Consider the following 19,304-nt stretch of genomic DNA (forward strand, 5'->3'; position numbering starts at 1 on the left):
CAATATTATATAATTTATTATAACTTAGAACATACTTAATAGCTCAAACTGACATATTAAATGCTCACATGCGATTTTTGAACATTCATTTTCGTTCACTGCCCAAGTATTTTACAATTTTATAGTAATTAGAGGACACAGCATTTTACTTTCAACAGAAAAACATGCACTTTGTGTAATACATTTGGAAAAAATGTGCATTTGCATTCTTTAGTGCCTTGTATAATCTTTTATACTAGGATAACCACTGTCTAACTCTAACTGCTGTGATGTAGCAACATTTTCACCCAAGACCACATTGCTATGTTTAGGTTTAAAAGAGAGAAAAAAACCCAAAAAAACCCCAAAACAATAATCCAAAAAGCCCACAACATAAACCAGTGGAAACAAAACAGCAGCCCACGACAATAAGGTTTGACAGATAACTGTTACTTTTCAGGCTTTTGTATCGTATGATGAGTCTGTTTTATAGAAAGAGGTGGTTTTCTCTTCCTTCCTTTGTTTTAGGAATAAATACCTTATCTCATTGCATACATTTTAGGTAGCTGGCTGTTTGCAAACCGTACTTCTTTACAGCAGCTTATATAAATTTCAAATATACCCACGATCAACCATATTATGAACAGTTCACATGAATGGCTCCCACTTATATAAGCAAACCAACTGAAATTTTGTGAGTACAGCTTCCTTATCTGAGTGAAGGTTGTGAGATAAGACTCCATGTGTATATCTAGAGACTAAATGAGTGCAGAGGGCTTATCTTTATTTGCCAATTTATGTGTTTGTACAAATGTAAAGCACCATAAATCAAAGGGGCAGTTCTTAAAGAATAAAATTGATAATAATAAAATAATCAATGGACTGGCAAAAAAAGCCAAAAAATTTAGTGCTAAAGGAATTTTAAAAAATCTAAAATGGAATACCAATGTCATCATTAGACTTACTATAAAGGAAAAAAAAAAAAAAAAGTACCTTGATCAGCATAGAAGAGACCAGTGACAAGGACTGTGTAGGTCAGTTTTCCATTAGGTTTATTTGGGGTGAGCCATTTTAATTGAACTTCTCTGGACCCACCAACAGTAGCAAATATATCAACTGGCCCCTCGGGGGAAGCTTCCATGGTCCGAGCTTCTACCTGTAAGTTCAACCATGAGATCAAGATCAAGGTTTGCTCCCATAGCTTACAAACAGAGAAGGAATGACAAATGCAAAATTGTAAGAAAAGTTATTTCTTCAGGAAAAAAAAAAAAAAAATTAACACTGCAAGTGTCCTAGTTTTTAAGCATTTTACTTTCATCTACATTTGTTTGAAGCTATCCAGCAACTAACATACTTTATACAGAGATCCCTGTAAGGAACGGAAAATAAATACTGGAAAAGAACGAAAGATTCATTTCTTGAAAACACCATTGCAACTCATGTGGATGGATGTTCTCAGCACTAGGGGAGGAAGCAGTAATAGAAGATCACAGATTTTTCAGTTTCTGCATTTTAAAAGACAACTGTAAGGAACATGCATTTAAATACTGTAATAGATTACTATAGATATTTGATAGAGGAAAGAATATCCTTTGTGGAATATTGGTTGCTCCCTGAGCTAACTTCTAAATTCACCTAACAAATTTAAGTTGCAATGAAAAGTAGATATTTAAGAAAAATCAAAATATGATAAAAGAGCTGGAAAACATAGTGAATATGAAAGATTTGTAAATATAAATAAATAAATATTCATTCAATATTATAGGAATTTAGTATTTAAATTTCACAACTTGTAGTAAACATTCAGTGCTATGGAACAAAATAATTTGCTATTACATTATTTATGGCAACAAGTTTGTTTGTCATACATTATTTATTTGGTGTTTTCTAACGTATAAGATGGTTTCACACCTTTCTAAGTGCTTCACAGCAGCCAGTTCATGGGAGTGCTAATAAACGCTATTTTTAAATCTGCCACACCTGCTCTGTCATCAAAATAACTAGACGTATTTCTCTGTCCTTGAAACATGAATGTTTTAGTTTTTATAATGTAAAATTTGGAAAGCTCATTGTTTACAAGTGCCAGGCACTGATGTGCATCAGTATAGGTACACATGCTTCTATATTCATACACCCTTATATTTAAAATAGGTGAGCAGTTGCAGTAAAGCCAACAAAGTACATGCTTAAAGATAAACAAATGCTTCATGGATTTTTTGGATCAGTGCCACATTGATTATTTGGATTTTTCAGTCAAAACCATCCTTATGGAAGAATTTGACTAAACCATGCTTTCTAAACTAAAATAAATTCCTGTAGTTTTGCTGCTAAATGCAGATACTCTGATCTCACCACATCAGAAAAATGGAGAAGTGAACACCAACTATTTTTCCTACAGAAGAGAATTAAAATATTCTTAAAACAGTACAGATTTGTAGCAATCGATACCACATGCTAAACAGCTGCAACAGCAGTATTGTGTCTCTAGCCTTCTTTTATGATCTGCTATTCTTTTGAGTATAAAAAGTATTAAAACACTGTTTAGAATCAGTACATGTACTATTCTCTACAGCTACACCTCTGCAGTGTATTTTGAAAATAATATTTTCTGTAAATGTACATTCTGTAAATAAACACATAGCACAGAAAACTTGTTTCATAGCCGTTTTTCTAAATGTTATTTTGTACACAAATCTGTGATATTTTCAGATGTGTTTATTAATAATAAAAAATACTATGCTATCATATAAGTAACACAATCAAAAATAGGAATGATATTAGTATTGGGAAAATGTTGTCATACAACTAAGTTAAAAAAAAAAAAAAGTCCTAATATACACATAAGCTAAAAACCTGAAATTTAAATTTAATAACAGTTGGTTTAGATGACAAATATTCAGTGTTGACCATTTCCATTTATTTACAAGGTATTTACAAGAGTAACATTTCAAAACCGGTAGAATTTCAGATCTCCTGAATTCCTCTAAAAAAAAAAATCTATTAGAAGTTACACTATTTCTTGAAAAAACATATTTTTATTCCTTTTTAAGCAACAAAAATCAATTGGAATAGACACAAAAGCAATATTTTCGCTTTACTAAGAAGAGATTAAAATTTAGCATTTCTTAATTTACATGTTACCAATTTGCATTTCACTTGAAAATAAATCATAGTCACTGGGAAAAAGAAGTTAAACAAAAACTATCTGTCCCAAATAAAAATATTACTGAAAACCTGCTAATGCTCTCATAATTGATTAAGATCTTCAGAGCCACCTTCAAAAACATAAGCTGGAGAAATCCTATATTTAGAATAGTCATACAGCATTCGTTCATCACTTAGGGCACATTAAGCACAAGATCAGCAACAAAAATAGCTGGAAGCATATCAGTTTACTGCTGGGAGATGTTTCACATACTATTTAGAGTAGAGGCAAAACATTTCCTTTTCTTTTTTTTTTTTTTTTTTTTAAGTGTGGGATTTATTCTATACTTGATACAAAAATCTTTCAAAAAATAAAATGAAGATGCAGTGCTTTAACTTCCTGGCAGCACTTAGGTGAGCCTAAATAAAGATGTTGTACTTCAATTCCTGTGATTAGAGATGGATCACTGGCTTTGGAAAACAGTTTGCGTACTGATCATGGGATGCAGATGAGTATCAGCTACAGCGACCCCTACTTTGAATTGTTTTAAAAGTCAGGTTATTAGTCTGTAGTTCAGCGGCGATGTGGAAAAAGGCTACTAAAAATATTCTTAAAACCCTAACTACTGCCATTCTGTTCTGTACTTTTGCTGCCTATTTGATAGGACAGAAGTACTGAAAACATACATATTTCATCTGCATGCAAAGTCTGGTAACGACTTGCCTTAAACATCACTACTAACACAATGGATTAGGCTATTGCACATCGAATGCCTTAAAACAAGGTTTTCTTTTGGGGTATATGCGAAGCTGTAAAAAATGTACAAGAAAAACTGGCAAAAAGCCATTCAAGCTTTTAAGAGTAAATATCCTTCAAAGCAGAGCAAGCTATAAAATGTTTAATGGTTATAAAGTTTAGTCTTCTACAGATAGACAATGTTCCCAGCATTTGAAGGAAAGCAATCTTGGAAAGAATATTGGAAATGTGACTAACTAATTATATCATAAAAAATAAAACCTGGAGGTTCTTTCCACAGCACAAAATATGGTATTATAAGTTATGATGGAAAAATAAAGAGAACAACATGAAAAACTCTTAAATCTTCCTTTTTTCCTTTTTGTCTTTCTTTTCTTGTTAGCAAAATTAAGAGTGTATGCAAAGCCAAATTAAACAAAAAAATATCTCAGAATTATCACAGGTTTCTTTCTCAGTAATGTTTGAAAACAAAACCAAGCACAGCAGATATTATTCCAGTTATTCATCGGCTACAGTACTATGAAATTATACTGGATTTATCAGTTCAGCTATATATCTAAAAACCTTTAACAAAATAAAGAAGCCTCAGAAGGATTCTTTTTCACATGTCAAATTTAATATTCCTGTATTCTCAAATCATGAAAAAATGGGGTGTTGAACAAGACTGTTAAAATATGTCCAGTATAATATTTCGATCACATACTTGCATTCAAAAGATATTTACGAATCACCATATTTTCCTTGCTCCTGTTGCCACTCTGACTTCTGCAATTCTCAAATTAATGTCAGTCCTTTCAGTCAGGCAGCTAGAAATTTGCTCATTACTGGAACAGTAACTCTTTCTTTATATACGTCCTTATAAATCTGGCTAAAGCACATCTGCACCTTTCAAACATATTAACTCTATTTAATTTCAATAATGTGTGTTTCAGCTTCAAATTCTGCCTTTCTTCACTGTACCTATGTTCTACTTTGTCATAGTGCCTAACAATGACCTATCAAATCTTTAGCAGCTTTTAAACAGGATTTCTTTTTAAATGTCACATTTTGCCAGATGGGTTAGTACTGACCAGAGTGAATCATCACCATTTACTCTGATATTCACTGTCATCTGACATTTATTACACTCCCAGAATGCAAATTAAGGTACTCACCAATGGACCCAAAGCACAACCTTTTGCAGTACATGCCTGGACTCTGAAGGAATGCAGACTCCAAGGAGCAAGTCCATAAGCATAACAACTTAGCTGTGATGAATTTTGCATCAGAATGCCATCCATATACAATCCATAGCTAGTAATAATACCTATAAAATAATGTGATAGCAGTCACTCAATATCTAAAGAGCTACAGAGTTTAGAAGAAAAAATACATAAGATTAGTAGTATCAGTATTTCAGTTTACAGTTAAGCCAGTAAGTGTTTAGCAGGACTGTGTATACAACACCTAGAAGAAACATGCTCTCCCATCTTTAACTGTTGAAAACCTTGCAAGTGGATTGCACCTTTTGAAAACAATTTACACTGTTCCAAAAATTACCCATTAACAAAGTTGTTTCTGAATAGTACTTAAGATCATCCTGGAATCAGGAAAACTAAGGCAATTCTATTTCACAGCCTACTCTGCATTTGGCTATCAAAACAAGAACTGGAAAGACACACAAAAACATCTCACATCTTAACAGCTTTAGAATCAGAAGAAAATTAGTGATCTACAATATAATTGAAACTTCGATGGACAACTCAGGCCAGTTCTATAACTACAAAAAATAGGTAACAAATAATCTTGTCACAGAAAACACCTTATTGATACTCATTCTTAATTCTCTTACATTTTCTGCATTTTGCCAGCAAACCAGATACCTCATTAATTTGGGTTGGTTGGGGTTTTTTGGAAAAGTTTTACCCACTGTTCTAAACAAAACCACAAAACAGTATGGACGGCTGTTTCCTTCTCAGTATGCTGTAGAAAAATTCCTGAACTATTCCTGACCTACTCAATTCAAAGAAAGAAAACATATTTGCAAATATGTTTTTATTTGCAAGATTCTTAGACAGAAAAGACAACATTCCTTCTGGTGTAGCTGGCTAAATCTAGCTCAAAAATTGCAGGTGATTGCTTGGGTCATTTATAAGGAAATCTAAATCTCTGTTCTTCCAAAGGTGCATGACAGGATAGCATGAATCCTGTACAGACTTACACATAAACAATGTTTTGAATTTAATCATCTAAAGGCTGAATTTTACAGATTTGCTTAGACTGTGGAAGTTGATCTTGCACAGGAATCCTTTTTCTCAGGACTGTTCCTCCACCTTTCTCACTTCTGAATATTCTCCTTTTTTGAAAGCTATTTAAGTGTGAAATCTTAAGACCAATAAATGCAAAGCTATTGGATTCATTAAAAGTGAGTTCAGTTCAGAGGATGCCTTCTAATCTTTCCGTTATAAACAACATATTTGTATTGTAAAAATACAGTTCAGTTCATCCTTTCTTCCCTTAAAACTGAATTGCTTGAAAGTACATTGAGGAAGATTTTGTTTGAAATTGAGAAAAGTTTTTCCCCTCTGCTGAATGGAGAAATGCTTCGTAAATAAATGTGTATACACAACTGTTTCAGCTGAGCTTTGAAGAGTTATACTTCAAAAGATTTATATGCTAAAGCAATGCAGAGCTGAGTATGGTGAAGAGATTCACAGACTCCTTGATTCTTTTCTCTTCCAGAAAAGTGAGAGGCTAAACTCAAGTCAGACAGCAGTGACGTGTGTGCCGGAGGAAGTCCTGGTAAATCTCACACTATCAATCCTACCACGTTTGACAGGCTTCCTAAAGCAAAAATCACTTGGGGTTCCATGTCTAGTTGCTTGTAAAGCAAGGGCATTAATGGTTGATATTTGCCCTACATTAAATAAACAAATTATATATGTATATTAAAAAATATTATCTCAGAAAAAGTGAATGCTGGCATTAAGGATGTGTTTTACAGGGAAAAAAGACAAGACTCAAATACTTAAAGTACCTATACCAGTAGCACTAACCCTTTACAGTAATTGACAAATCATTATTAATTCCTTTGATATTTATGGTAACAGCATGAATCATAATGAGATCTTTGATACTAACGTGGGTGTCTCACGTACCTCTATGGGATCTGCACTGTAACTCAGTATTAATTGACTACACTGTTATTTTAAAGTGTTCCTAAAACCACAGCACTATGCAGCATCTACACTATGCTTGTGGTCAATGCTGTGAGCTTTTCTTAGTCCTCCCAGTACTGTCAGAGAACAATAATCTCTAATAAGCTGTTCCATTTTTACTTATGCCTTATATGACTCCTATGGAGAAAATTACAGAACAAAAGGAAAGAAAAAGGTACATTTCAGAACAAAAGGGCTAGTGTCTGACTTTGATATGTAAAGTATTTTTTATAAATTAGGCAATAATTCTTTTAGCCAGGGATAAATAACTTAGTCTCTCTATTTCACCAGTATATGTTTCCAAAGCACACAGAGAAGTTCAAGTTGGACCAAAGTTTACGTACTTCTGAAGACATGCTAGATATTCCTGAAGTTTACCATCCACGAAATATTGAAGAGTATAGCACTTTTTTGTGATTTACAAAGCTTCATGAGTGACACTCTGCATCTTTTCATGGTGACCATTTCTTCATGATTAGTAAGTCTAGGTAGCCAGAGCAAATCTTGTTTTCATTGAAAACAAAAATCTCTATTGACTATAGTACAATTACATTTCACTTTTGAAAAGAAATCCAACAACGTAAATGAAGTTTAAACAGAAGTTGCCTTTTCCTTCCTCCTCTCCCCTCCCTGGGTAAGGCCATATGATCTGTCAATGATATTCCAGACATTAAAGATGAAAAGAGGTTTTGAATCTAAAATGCTACAAGCACTTTACTTTTAAGGTACAATCTAGAGGTCAAATCTTAAGCAAACATACTTTTACCTACATCAGTTTCACTGACTACAAACAGAAGTCGCCTCTCACAAGCACAAGGATTTGCAGGAACAAGTACTGGATTAGTTCACTGAATAATTCTATAAATCAGTTTTTCCTATACCTAATATTTCCCATACAGATTCCATATAGCCTGGGAAGATACAGTCCCTTTCAAGACTTCATTTTATCTATTACCTGTATACAAGAAAAGTGAAGTTTCTGAAAAGTGACCATCTAAGGAAAATTTTCAGTGGTGAAAAAAGATAAAATCACTTTTTTTATATGAACTGATTTTAAAAGTGCCAGACCTCAAGCTATATGGCAAGACTGTAATGGATATGTTCTGAAGAATACACGATACTTTACTGAGGCCACTAGAACAGTGAAGGCTCAAAACAGAATATCTGATGCCACATGTCATTTCACAAGCCTCTCCATATCTTGCCTTCAGCTAAATGGTCAATATGGCTTGTATTACACTACCTGCTTATGTGACATGTATGTGATAGAAATAGAGCAGGGTTCTGCTCTAAAGTGGCATACCTCTGGGCCACATCCCATCAACCTTGTTATTGTTGGTTTGAAAATAAGACAAAATAAAATGTGCATATTATAAATATATGCAGTATACCATCTTCCAAATGTCTCTTTGGGTTTTGTTGTTTTTTGGGGTTTTTGTTGGGTTTTTTTTTGGGGGGGGTGTTGTTATTTTTTTGGGGTTTTTTGGTTGGTTTTTTTACATCTGCTACATAAAGGACATTTCTGAAGCAACTTTCAATAAAGAATTAGGTCTATCATTTCCCATTTTCTATGAAAGGATTTTTTTTCACAAAATAACATAAAACAGCCTTAAATTCAACCAAAACTAGGGCCCAGAAATTCAATATCTATGTTTGGATAACATTAGCCTTTGACTTCTAGATGGTCCCTTTTCTCAAACATTGACTTCCCCCATTGAGCCATCCTTATGAAGAAGCCAAGTAACCTTTAATCCTATTTGCCACCTTTGGCCTCGAGGATAGCATATTAATCCCCCTTCACTTTCTCTGTTTAGTAGCAAGCAGCTGGACACCATATATATCAAGAGACGATAGCACAGTCTGTGCTGTCCAACCCCCCAGTCAGCCTACACACCCATTCAACATCAGCAACAGCTAACAAGCTTCCCCAGCCCATGGAAATAAACAGTAACTTCTGTCATATAGTATCAGAAGAAAGAAGGAAGGAGAGAGAGGAATGGCCCCAGAGATCTACCAAGGGGGTGATGATGTATGATATGCAAATCCTGGCAATTCTGAGGTTTCCATCTGAAAAAAGCCAAGTTCAGTAATTTCAAAAAGCACTAGTTGCACCTGGGATACTGAAACTCACCAAGTTTCAACCAATTAAGTCAGAAATGGGAAACAGTTTCTACCTTTTTGAAAAAAAAAAAAAAAAAAAAGAGCTATATTACTACATTAGAACTTCTATCTGACTATTAGAATACATCAGTAAAATGCTGAAGTAAGAAAATTTAAAAAGAAAGTTCCTTCTTCCTGTTGTTTATCATATTTCAGTCTTCTCAACTATGATATTTTTCAGCCTCCTATACAATCTTACAATACTGACACAGAGAGCGATTATAAATGACATGGCCACTAGGCAGCCCAAAAGATATGCTGAGAATGAACAAAAAAATCACTGAACAATGCAAGCTTTCCTGATTAAGCAGTTGCTCAGTGAAAAGTTTTAGAGCCTTTTTAAAAATATATTTTTATGAAATAAGGAAAGGAATGGAAATGGGAAATTGGAAAGAAAGAAATAGGAGAATGGGAAAATGTGCCATTCAGTTACATGATCTTTTTGAAACTCCCCCAAAAATGGGGGAAAGAAAGAAGAAAAATGAGAGAAAATTTGCATATCCCTTCTCGACCATTGTGCAAGTATGAGCATGCTATGGTAAAAAAACAAAGTCCCCACGCCCCTAATGCCCTTCTGGCTGCCAAGCACTCATGTGGTAGCAACTTCTTCACTCAACCACTCAGCAAGAGCACACAGGTGAAAACCAGCAGCCTTTCCCTGCAAGGCAGGGCAGCAGCAGCTGACTTTGCTGAATCCCTTCCATCAGTTCTGATCGTAAGGAAAACCCTCTACGAGCAACATGCATGGCATCCACATATTACCAAAAAATAACAGTAACAAGGAAAAATACTCTATTGGCTTCAAATGGTAAGAAGATGTGAAAATACCAAAGAACATTTTTAAAGTGGAGAAATACACACAGGAGGTCTACACAGGTTGTATACAGGATTGCAGAGGAGTAGGCTATATGGCAAATTGGGTAATTAAATGCATCGTTCAAAACCCCAATGCAGAGATGAACAGTGTTGTCATCAAGGCTGTTGAAACTTTCAGTTTCTATGGATGAAGCGCAAGGGACAGAATATAATTTCCTTAATAAAGTTTTCCTGATTTTTATCACATCTGTTGTTCATCCAGTTCAGACTCAAAGCTTTCCTAACAAGCTATATATTGTACTTCATACAAGCGTAGAATCATTTAGGCTGGAAAAGACCTTTAAGATTGTTGAGTTCAGTTATTAACCTAGTGCTGCCAAGTCCACCACTAAACCATGTCTCTAAGTGCCACATCTACACATCTTTTAAATACCTCCAGGGGTGAGGACTCTACCACTTCCCTGGGCAGCCTCGTCCAATGCTCGACCACCCTTTTGGTGAAAAAATGTTTCCTAATATCCAATCTAAACTTCCCCTGGAGCAACTTGAGGCCGTTTCCTCTTGTCCTATTGCTTGTCCCTTGGGAGAAGAGACCCATCTCCCTACAACCTCCTTTCAGATAGTTGTAGAGAGTGATAAGGTCTCTCCCAAGCCTCCTTTTCTCCAGGCTAAACAACCCCAGTTCCCTCAGCTGCTCCCCATAAGACTTGCTCCCTAGAGCCTTCACCAGCTTTGCTGTCCTTCTTTGTACACACTCCAGCACTTCAATGCCCTTGCAGTGAGGGGTCCAAAACTGAACCCAGCGTTTGAGGTGCGACCTCACCAGTGCCGAGTACAGGGGGGTGATCACTGCCCTGGTCCTGCTGGACACAGTATTTCTGATACAAGCCAGGATGCTGTTGGCCTTCTTGGCCACCTGGGCACACAGCTGGCTCGTGTTTAGCCGGCTGTTGACCAACACCCCCAGGTCCTTTTCCCCTGGGCAGCTTTCCAGCCACTCTTCCTTAAGTCTGAAACACCACCCTCATTTGTTTCCTAACAAGCTATTTATTAAATTTAAAAGGAGAGCCAAGCTCTACATAGTAAATTCTTTATTAACAAGATACAGCATGCAAATTTAGTCATGTATTCCCAACTTCTAGTTGTTTTAAAAGAAGCTTGTGAAAATTTATTTATCAAACTATAGGTCTTTATCCTATGCCGTGGATATGTGTACATAAACATATATATTTATTTGAATAGTTAAACCACGCTCTAAACTATTTGGATTTTTTTCCCACAATGCAAGGATAACAGAATCAGATCCTGACATGAACTATTACATGTAAAAAATGCCCATCCCACTGAAAATTATTCAGACTTTATCCACTAAGCTACACACATGGCCTTCCAGCCTTCCTTCCCCCCTTTTCCCTCCTTCCCCCTCCCCTTTTTCCTTCCTTCTTGCCTTCCTCTAAGCTTTTGCCACATATGCTGATGGGATTTTAGAAACAGGGTTAGAATGTTTCTAAGGGGCTAGGAGGCAGTCTTCCAATATGACTCCCACATAAAGAACCATTATTAAATAAATTCTTTAACAGCAGATGACATACTCTTACTCCTTTCTTAAATTGATGTAAGACTTTATAGAATATTACATATATATATAACTTCACAATCAGCAGTTTTTGCGGAATCATTGAAAGCACCTTGTAATAAAGTTGTACAGGTAGGATGTGCTCTACCACAAGTGAAAGCAGGGAAAAACTTGCAGGGGAAAAAGTAAATTCATGTGAAACCACTGTGAAAAATAATTTATATATATCAATATGATAAGCTAATGAAGAAAACAATTTCTGTTGCTTTAAATTCAGCAATTTCTGCATAGCGTCCTCTGCTGTGATTTAAACTGTTACGTGCATGATAACAAAATCAAGGTGAATTCCGAGGTCATATGATACTATGCAATACCATTAGAAATGTAAAATATGTCCAAAAGTTTTACAGGTAGGTATTTCACAATGGAAAATATTTCTAAACAAAAGAAAGTTTATTATTTAACTTCCACAGCCATGGAAATGTGCACCTTCAGGACAACTACGTAGAACACAAATCTAATGATTATTACATAGCAATTAAATAAAAGAAATTAATGTTTAATTGGAGGGTGAAATGAACACCCTAGACTGAAACTCTCCAAGAATGCCTATTCCTCAGCTCAGTTGTCCTGGAAAACATTAAACAATGAGATGCAGTACACAAGAACTATCAAAAGGGAGCACTTTTGAGCCACTGAAACTGTACAATAGGCTGAAACCCACAATCTCCTAGTGCAGACAATGATACTATCTCAGGTATTTTATGTGCTAAAATGATCATTAAAAATTAAGCACCACATATAAGCTGCCATTTAGAATATTAATTTACCTTTACTAATCATCTTTTTAACTTGAGGCTAAAAGAGTTCACTTACCATTCGGATACTCAGGCTTAGTCCATGAGATGTTAAAGGAGTCGGATGAATATGACTGGGCTTTTGGAGCAGGAACACCTTCTGGTGTACTCTCATCTGTTACAGCTCTGCTAGCTTCGCTTACTGAACATCCACCTCCAGTGCAAGCCTTAAAATATGAATCAAAACAAATAAACATATTTCAATCTAATACCGATAATTTCAGCCATGATTTTTTGTAAAGTTTTATAATTTTTACATATCTAAACTTAGTAAATTATGCTTTTCATGGAAGATACTTTTTCTTAGCATAGATTTATTTCTTTTCTTAAATAACAAGATGTGCTACTCATGGTATTTAGCTTTCAGGTATAATCTAGCTAAAACATTGTACTACTGTTGGATGTGCAGCATTTTTCATTTGACTGTGAGTCATAAGCACGATTAGATTTCCACTGCTTTTGCAGCTGCAGCTAAAGAAAATGACAGTACTACATATATTGTTTACAGTGCAAAACTCTTCTGGAATTGACTGAAAAGCTCTTACAAGTTCCAGACATAGAATATACTGACAAACCTGCAACACACTTAAAAAGTTATCTTGATGAATAATCATTGAGAAAAAAACAGCCATTCAGACAGTCCTGCACTTCATGACAGCACAGAAGCGTGGTGTGCAGATGCAATTAAAAAAGTGAAAACCCACTCTATTATAAATCAATATGTAACAGTTATTACATGTTTATGGATAACATTCAAATAATTTGTATTTCAGTTGCTAGAAAAGAAAAGATTGATTACAGGATTTTTATATTTTGCTTGATTATGAAACAATACAATGTGTTACAAAATTTGCATATTGCCCCATATAACTGGCTATTAAAGTTTTACATGCACAAATATAAGACTATGTAGCTATGGTCCTTAAGTGTACACATTTTCCAATTACTTGCACTAAGATCAGTAAGAGACAGGCGTTCTTACAGAAGTTAAAAAAATATATTTATACAGGAATACATCAACTCTGTACTGGATTTAAAGATTTTTGGTTTAGTTTATTGTTTATTTTTAATTTTACTGTTAAGCAATAAATCAAAAGCTGAATTCAGCAAAGATTCAGATTCAGACATACTCTTAATTAAAACTTATGGGATCACCTGTGTTTTTAAGAGTAACCCATGTGCTGAAGTGGACAAGTAGCCTGCTCTGGATCATCAGCACACAAAGGAAAAATAACCTTGCTGTCCAATTCTTCAGGAATAAAATGTTTCTTTCAATATAGTATATTTTATCTGAAAGGATTAACTTCAATTTCCCATTTCCCAGTGTGTTTCAAATCAGGGAGCAGTCAACATATTTCCTACCCTGCTCCAAAAGTCTATACTAGCCCCATGGGTAAAAATAAGAACTGTTTGTAAATGAGAGGCTATTTTATACACCAAGATTGTTTTGATTTCACTGGAAATTGCACTTCCAACACAACTACAGAATGACTCCCTGTGTTCAGTCTGGGCTATCAAATAAAGATAAAAGAATCCAGCCTCAGTTTTGGGAACACGTGAAAATGGCATTTACTTTAAACATGATAGCATTTAGGAAAAAAAAAAAAATCAGCTTAGAAGGATGCTCAAACAACTGTTAGCATTTTGATAAGGAAGAGATTTAAGAACATCATCCTTCCAGCAAAGGCAGGCTATTCTTCAAATGATTTCACATCTACTGGCTTCATAAAGAAGCCAAAAAGAACAGCTCTGTAAGGCCTCTTCACTGTACATTCCTTTCTGCCTCGCTGAACAAATACCACACCAAGCCTTCCTCAGTGGAGGGCTTTTTCACTCAAGGGGCTCGGTAACTCAAGGTAAGGGCTTTCCCATTCATTTATTCCTTGAATTTCGTGAAGTTTAATTTTTGTATCTCTGAATCTTGGTGGGGTATAAATTTTCTGACTCTTCTAATGAAAATTAGTGAAAGAAAGCTCATCTGTATTTTAAATAGTGGGATTTTAGATCAGTATATCCAAATGGACTGGGCATCTCTGGGACTCTGGCAATAACATCCAGTGATGCTCAAAGCTATGAAATCCTACACCTCAATTGAGCCCCATTGTGCTATTCCGAACATCACCAAGAAACACATTTGAGGCAAAATTTGAAAAAATACCAAAGCATGTAGACAGCCAAGGGACAGATACAAACCATGTAAGACCACACAGTGATTTTCCAGCTATCACCTAAGCTAGCGTACCCACACAACACAGCCTTCAGGAGATACTTGTTTAACAGGTAAATCACAAAAGCAGTCAAGTCATATAAAGGGATGTGCCATCCCAGCTACTAAATGCAGCCTTTCAGCTTTTCATTCGCTTTCAGATTGGTGTGGCTCACACCCAGCCAGCTTCGAGCATGAACAGAGCAAAAGCAAGTTCCTTTGCACTAATCCACAGAGACATGATCTTAGAACTCGCCAGCTGACTTTTGGAAAGATACATTAGATTTGCTTTTAAAAGCTGTTGCTCTCATTTATGAATGCAATTGCTACATACTAAAGGCAGTAATCAATTGTGAAAATTGGTAACAGCATGCAAGGACAAACATTTTTTTAATTTTATTTAATGTGCTTATATTAACGTGTCACACAAAAGTTAAAGCCAGCAGCCTGCGAGGTGCTGCAAATTCCGATGTGGATCCTGATTCCTGTGATCAAAGCTGCTACTTTTGTTAACTCAACTTATTTCCCACGTAAACCAAAACTAGTTTTTGCATGGATACAAACCAAAATTATTATTACTTGTGAAACAAGGAAAAGAAAAAGGTTCTAGCTGATAGAAATACTTCTTTTTAACAAAAAAAAAAAAAAGGAAACATTTAGTTAAGTTTATACTGTTGAAGATATTCTATTGCTGCTTTTACTTGAAAAGTTTTACCAAATTTCAGATCAAATTATATATTAAACACTAAATATTAACATTTCTTTCCAGGTATATATGTGCTTGATTTGGGGGGTGTGTGTGTGGTGTGGTTGGTTTGTTTTGGGGTGGGGGGTGTGTTTGCTGTTGTTATTTTGTCTTCCTTTCATCAAGTATAACATTAGGCTATATTTAAGCTTCATAACTTGAAAATCTCTAACATTACATTCTTCTCAAACTAGTCTGACAAGTTTTAAATACAATGGTCCAAATGATTTAAGAAACCTATCACACCTGAAAGATACTGGGCATTTCATGCCCTTTTAGACTTGCAAATTTCAAAGCTGCAAGGACATTTAGATCTTCTAACCTGTCTATCACAGACCATTGCATCTTATCCAGGTAAATCTGGTTATCTTCATCAGCAGAAGAAATTATCTTTTCTTACTTTCTAGTTACCACTGATGCAATATAAATATTAAATAAACAAAACTCAAAAGAAATGAGAATTTCTACATTAATTTAGGAATACTAAAAATGTATTCAGTAACTTCTAGAAAAGGTGTACACTTTGATGAAGTAAAAACAAAGTCCACACAACACTTGCTTATTTTAACATATCCCAAAGCAAAGCCACCAAAAGAAGCAGTCCCAGATTCTAGCTGTTAATTCTCCCCTGATCGTCTCTCCTTGTTCCCCCGTGTACAGGAGTTGGGCAGGAGCAGAGAAGAGCTTTGGCAGAGTGGAGGACAGCACAAATTTGTTTGATTGCCCTGCTTGCTTATAAAGGCATATAACATGCTTGTTGAAGTACTGCCTTAGTTTCGGACATGGCGCTATTTTGTATGCTATACAATTTACTATGCTGAAATATCTAGGCACAAATGAATTAATTTCAACATGAATCTAAGCTTTAATTAGACTGAATATCCTTGTTTTTTCAAGTTCAAGTCAGATCCTTGTCATGACCTGAAGGTAGTTTATTTTCTGTGGTATAATATTTAGAACATTCAAGAGCATGTTAAGAAAAAATGAATGCATACCCAGTCTACATAAATGTAAATTTATTCATAATCAAGAGCAGAATATTTTTCTATGGCATTTATCAAAGCAAATATCCTTATATAGGTATTGTTATAAAATGAAGTGTGCTTAAAACAAGGGACAATCCCATGCTTTCATGCACATATTTTCAGGTTTGTTAGTGAGCTGAAGCTGTTCTATTTCATCACAAAATAAAACCAATGATAAAGAAATGCAATGAAAACAGCAAGGTTTTTAAAAGTATTTTGAATAAACAGACTGCTACTTTACACTGAACTCTTTCCCTCCCTGCCATTTCCTTCTACATACAGACTTTACGAAGAAAGAACAAATCATCTTGGTACAAAATACGAAAGGCTAACATTTTCAAATACATTCACTGTTTTCTTGTTAGTTGGGGGCAGGAAATATTTTTAAAGTCTTTCTTATATTTCTGGTCAATTTTCTATCAGTTATCATCCAACTTCTCCTTGAAGAAAATCTGTGCTTAAATTACATACATTTTTTGAGGGCCTGTTTTGAAACAAAACACATACTGCTGTTCAGGAAGGCTCATCCACTTTCAGAAAGAACAGGTTCAAGTGGATACATGAACGATTAAGTATTTAAGATGTTAACAAAAACAGAATATTTTTCACCATTTTACACCTCTACTACACATCTTTACAACTTACAGCTAGTTTTATGAGGTATTCAGTACCAGGGAAAAGCTGCTGAATAGTAAAATCCAGAAAAAGTTCTGTGTTGTTATAGATTACGTTCCACTTTGTAAAATTCTGCTCATTGTTGGCAATATAAATTATATAGCGATCTAGGATTCCATTTACTTCTACAGGTTCTTTCCATCTGTAAATAAGAGCAAAATATGATTAAGACCAGCAAAGAGTCAGACCATACTGAAAAATGTAAGGCTTTGTTTAGGGAACTTTGTGGGGTTTATTTTGAGAATTTGAAAACATACTTATGTAACCATGAAAACAAATCTAAGGATACCTCTAATGCAGTATTTGTACTCAATAGATAAAAGATTAGAGCAGCACACAAAGCAGGGGCTACAAAATGGGCATATCACCAGAACATTCCCTGCACTGAAGTTTGCAGAGGCTATGCCCATATGTAGGTTATACTGATTGCGTAAAGACAAAATGGAAATTAAGTTGGCAAGTGATAATCAGAAGGTTCACAGAACCACTAAACTAATCACTTCTATGCATTTAATCATAATAAATTTAATTTTATGTCACAAACCCTTCTCCTGATTGAACTCACTGGAATTCTTGAATAAACCAATGCACTATTGTGTTGTCAGGAAAGAAGAAATCCTTACTTACTGTACATATATTGTTCTAGAATCCAAAACCGTCAGGACCGGGGCATCTACGTGAGATGGTGGCAGCTGTGCTGTAAACAAGGTGACCTGGGAACTGTTTGTACAGCCAGCAAGCGTGCATGCAGTGAGCAGAAACTGGTGTGGCGTAAAAACTGCTAAATCTAGGGCAAAAAAGGAATACGAATTTACTTTGTATATTCATTTTACCTTGTTTTTCTGTAACTTCCAGAGGGTAGTGAATTCAGAAAATCAAAAGGAAGAGGGACCTGTATCTCTTTAATGTTTCAGCCTTGTCCCAGAGGAGTGAATAGGTACTGTTTTTTTAATAACTGCAGATTTTGACTACTAATAGGTGTAGATGTACTTTGGTTGAGATGACCGCATTATATAGTACAGTTACACTAGAACATACACTACCAAAACAAAAATGTTAGCCTTTTAGGTGCTACATACTACATCAATTTTCTACAGCAGTAAATGAACAACTTTAAGATGATTAAATCAAATCAAATTAATTGAAAAACAAGTACAGGTTCATTAACACAGCCAGTTTGTTGGTTTTGGTGTTGCGGGTTTTTTTTAAAATGTGCTGTATGATACATGAATGTCAAGCATCAATACATACAATGACTCACTCCATGCAGACTTCACTATAAGCACGAACACAAAGGAAACTCATTGTTGCCACCACTAATAATGGTCTGTTCTCTCTTTGCCTGTTTCTCTTCAGCTGCATGAATACCAAACATTTGTAAAATACATTTCTATAAAGAAAACCTGTCTAATGCTATAACAAAATGACTGTTAAAAAGGTCTTTTTACGATGAAGCTATCTTGAGTTTCAATTACCACAAAAAAAGGGGAATAAAATGTAGCAACTTTGCTGAATAAGTACTCTAAAAGATCTTTAGCATCATATATTCTTCCCTATACTAATAAAGGAATGTTTATCAGAAACATTACAGGAGAGTAATGCAGATATAATTTTCTAATCTTTTCCATTTTTTTATTAAAATACAAATCACAGATTTTAATGAGCAAATCCTTTAAGAAGGAATTTACAATTGAGGTTTTGGCAACAATATAAGGTATACAAGTAAAATGCATATGTTATAGATACACATTTTTAGTATGCCAGAAAAGTTCTGCGTTTTTGCAAGAGGTAACAAATACTAGTGTTTTCAGAGCCAAATAGTATCAAACTATCATTTTGTACAAATCCATATGTAAGCACCAATTCAAAATTGCAACTGACAAAGGCATCATTAAAGCAGAAATGTTGTAGACCCAACTTCTTTCTCATTGGTTTTCCCCTCATATAATGCCTCCAGTCCCTGCTGGAAGAGAATTCCTTTTGATTTACTTTACTCTGTATGAGGGGAGAACAATCTCGTGCATTTTTATTGAAAACACACTATCACTCAGTGGTATTGTTCTATGGAGAACACGGCAAACTGTGAGTTAAAAGAAAATGCCATAACCAAAAAAAAAAAAAAAAAAAAAATCAAGTGAATGCCTGTAACACAGTGACATGTTTAATC

General features: G+C 34.9%; 1 protein-coding gene across 1 annotated transcript in view; it reads right to left on the minus strand.

Moving 5' to 3' along the window:
* The window catches only part of USH2A (usherin), a 390,339-nt gene that overhangs the window by 175,559 nt on the left and 195,476 nt on the right, over positions 1 to 19,304 (minus strand). Inside the window, exons 32-36 of the mRNA XM_055725922.1 lie at positions 17,765 to 17,924; positions 17,108 to 17,279; positions 12,506 to 12,653; positions 5,035 to 5,186; positions 973 to 1,135 (exon numbers count right to left, since the gene is read on the minus strand). Coding sequence (XP_055581897.1) covers positions 973 to 1,135; positions 5,035 to 5,186; positions 12,506 to 12,653; positions 17,108 to 17,279; positions 17,765 to 17,924 — 795 coding nt within the window. The remainder of the gene's footprint in view (positions 1 to 972; positions 1,136 to 5,034; positions 5,187 to 12,505; positions 12,654 to 17,107; positions 17,280 to 17,764; positions 17,925 to 19,304) is intronic.

Source organism: Falco cherrug, chromosome 13 (genome assembly GCF_023634085.1).
Source record: "Falco cherrug isolate bFalChe1 chromosome 13, bFalChe1.pri, whole genome shotgun sequence".
Classification (NCBI taxonomy): domain Eukaryota; kingdom Metazoa; phylum Chordata; class Aves; order Falconiformes; family Falconidae; genus Falco; species Falco cherrug.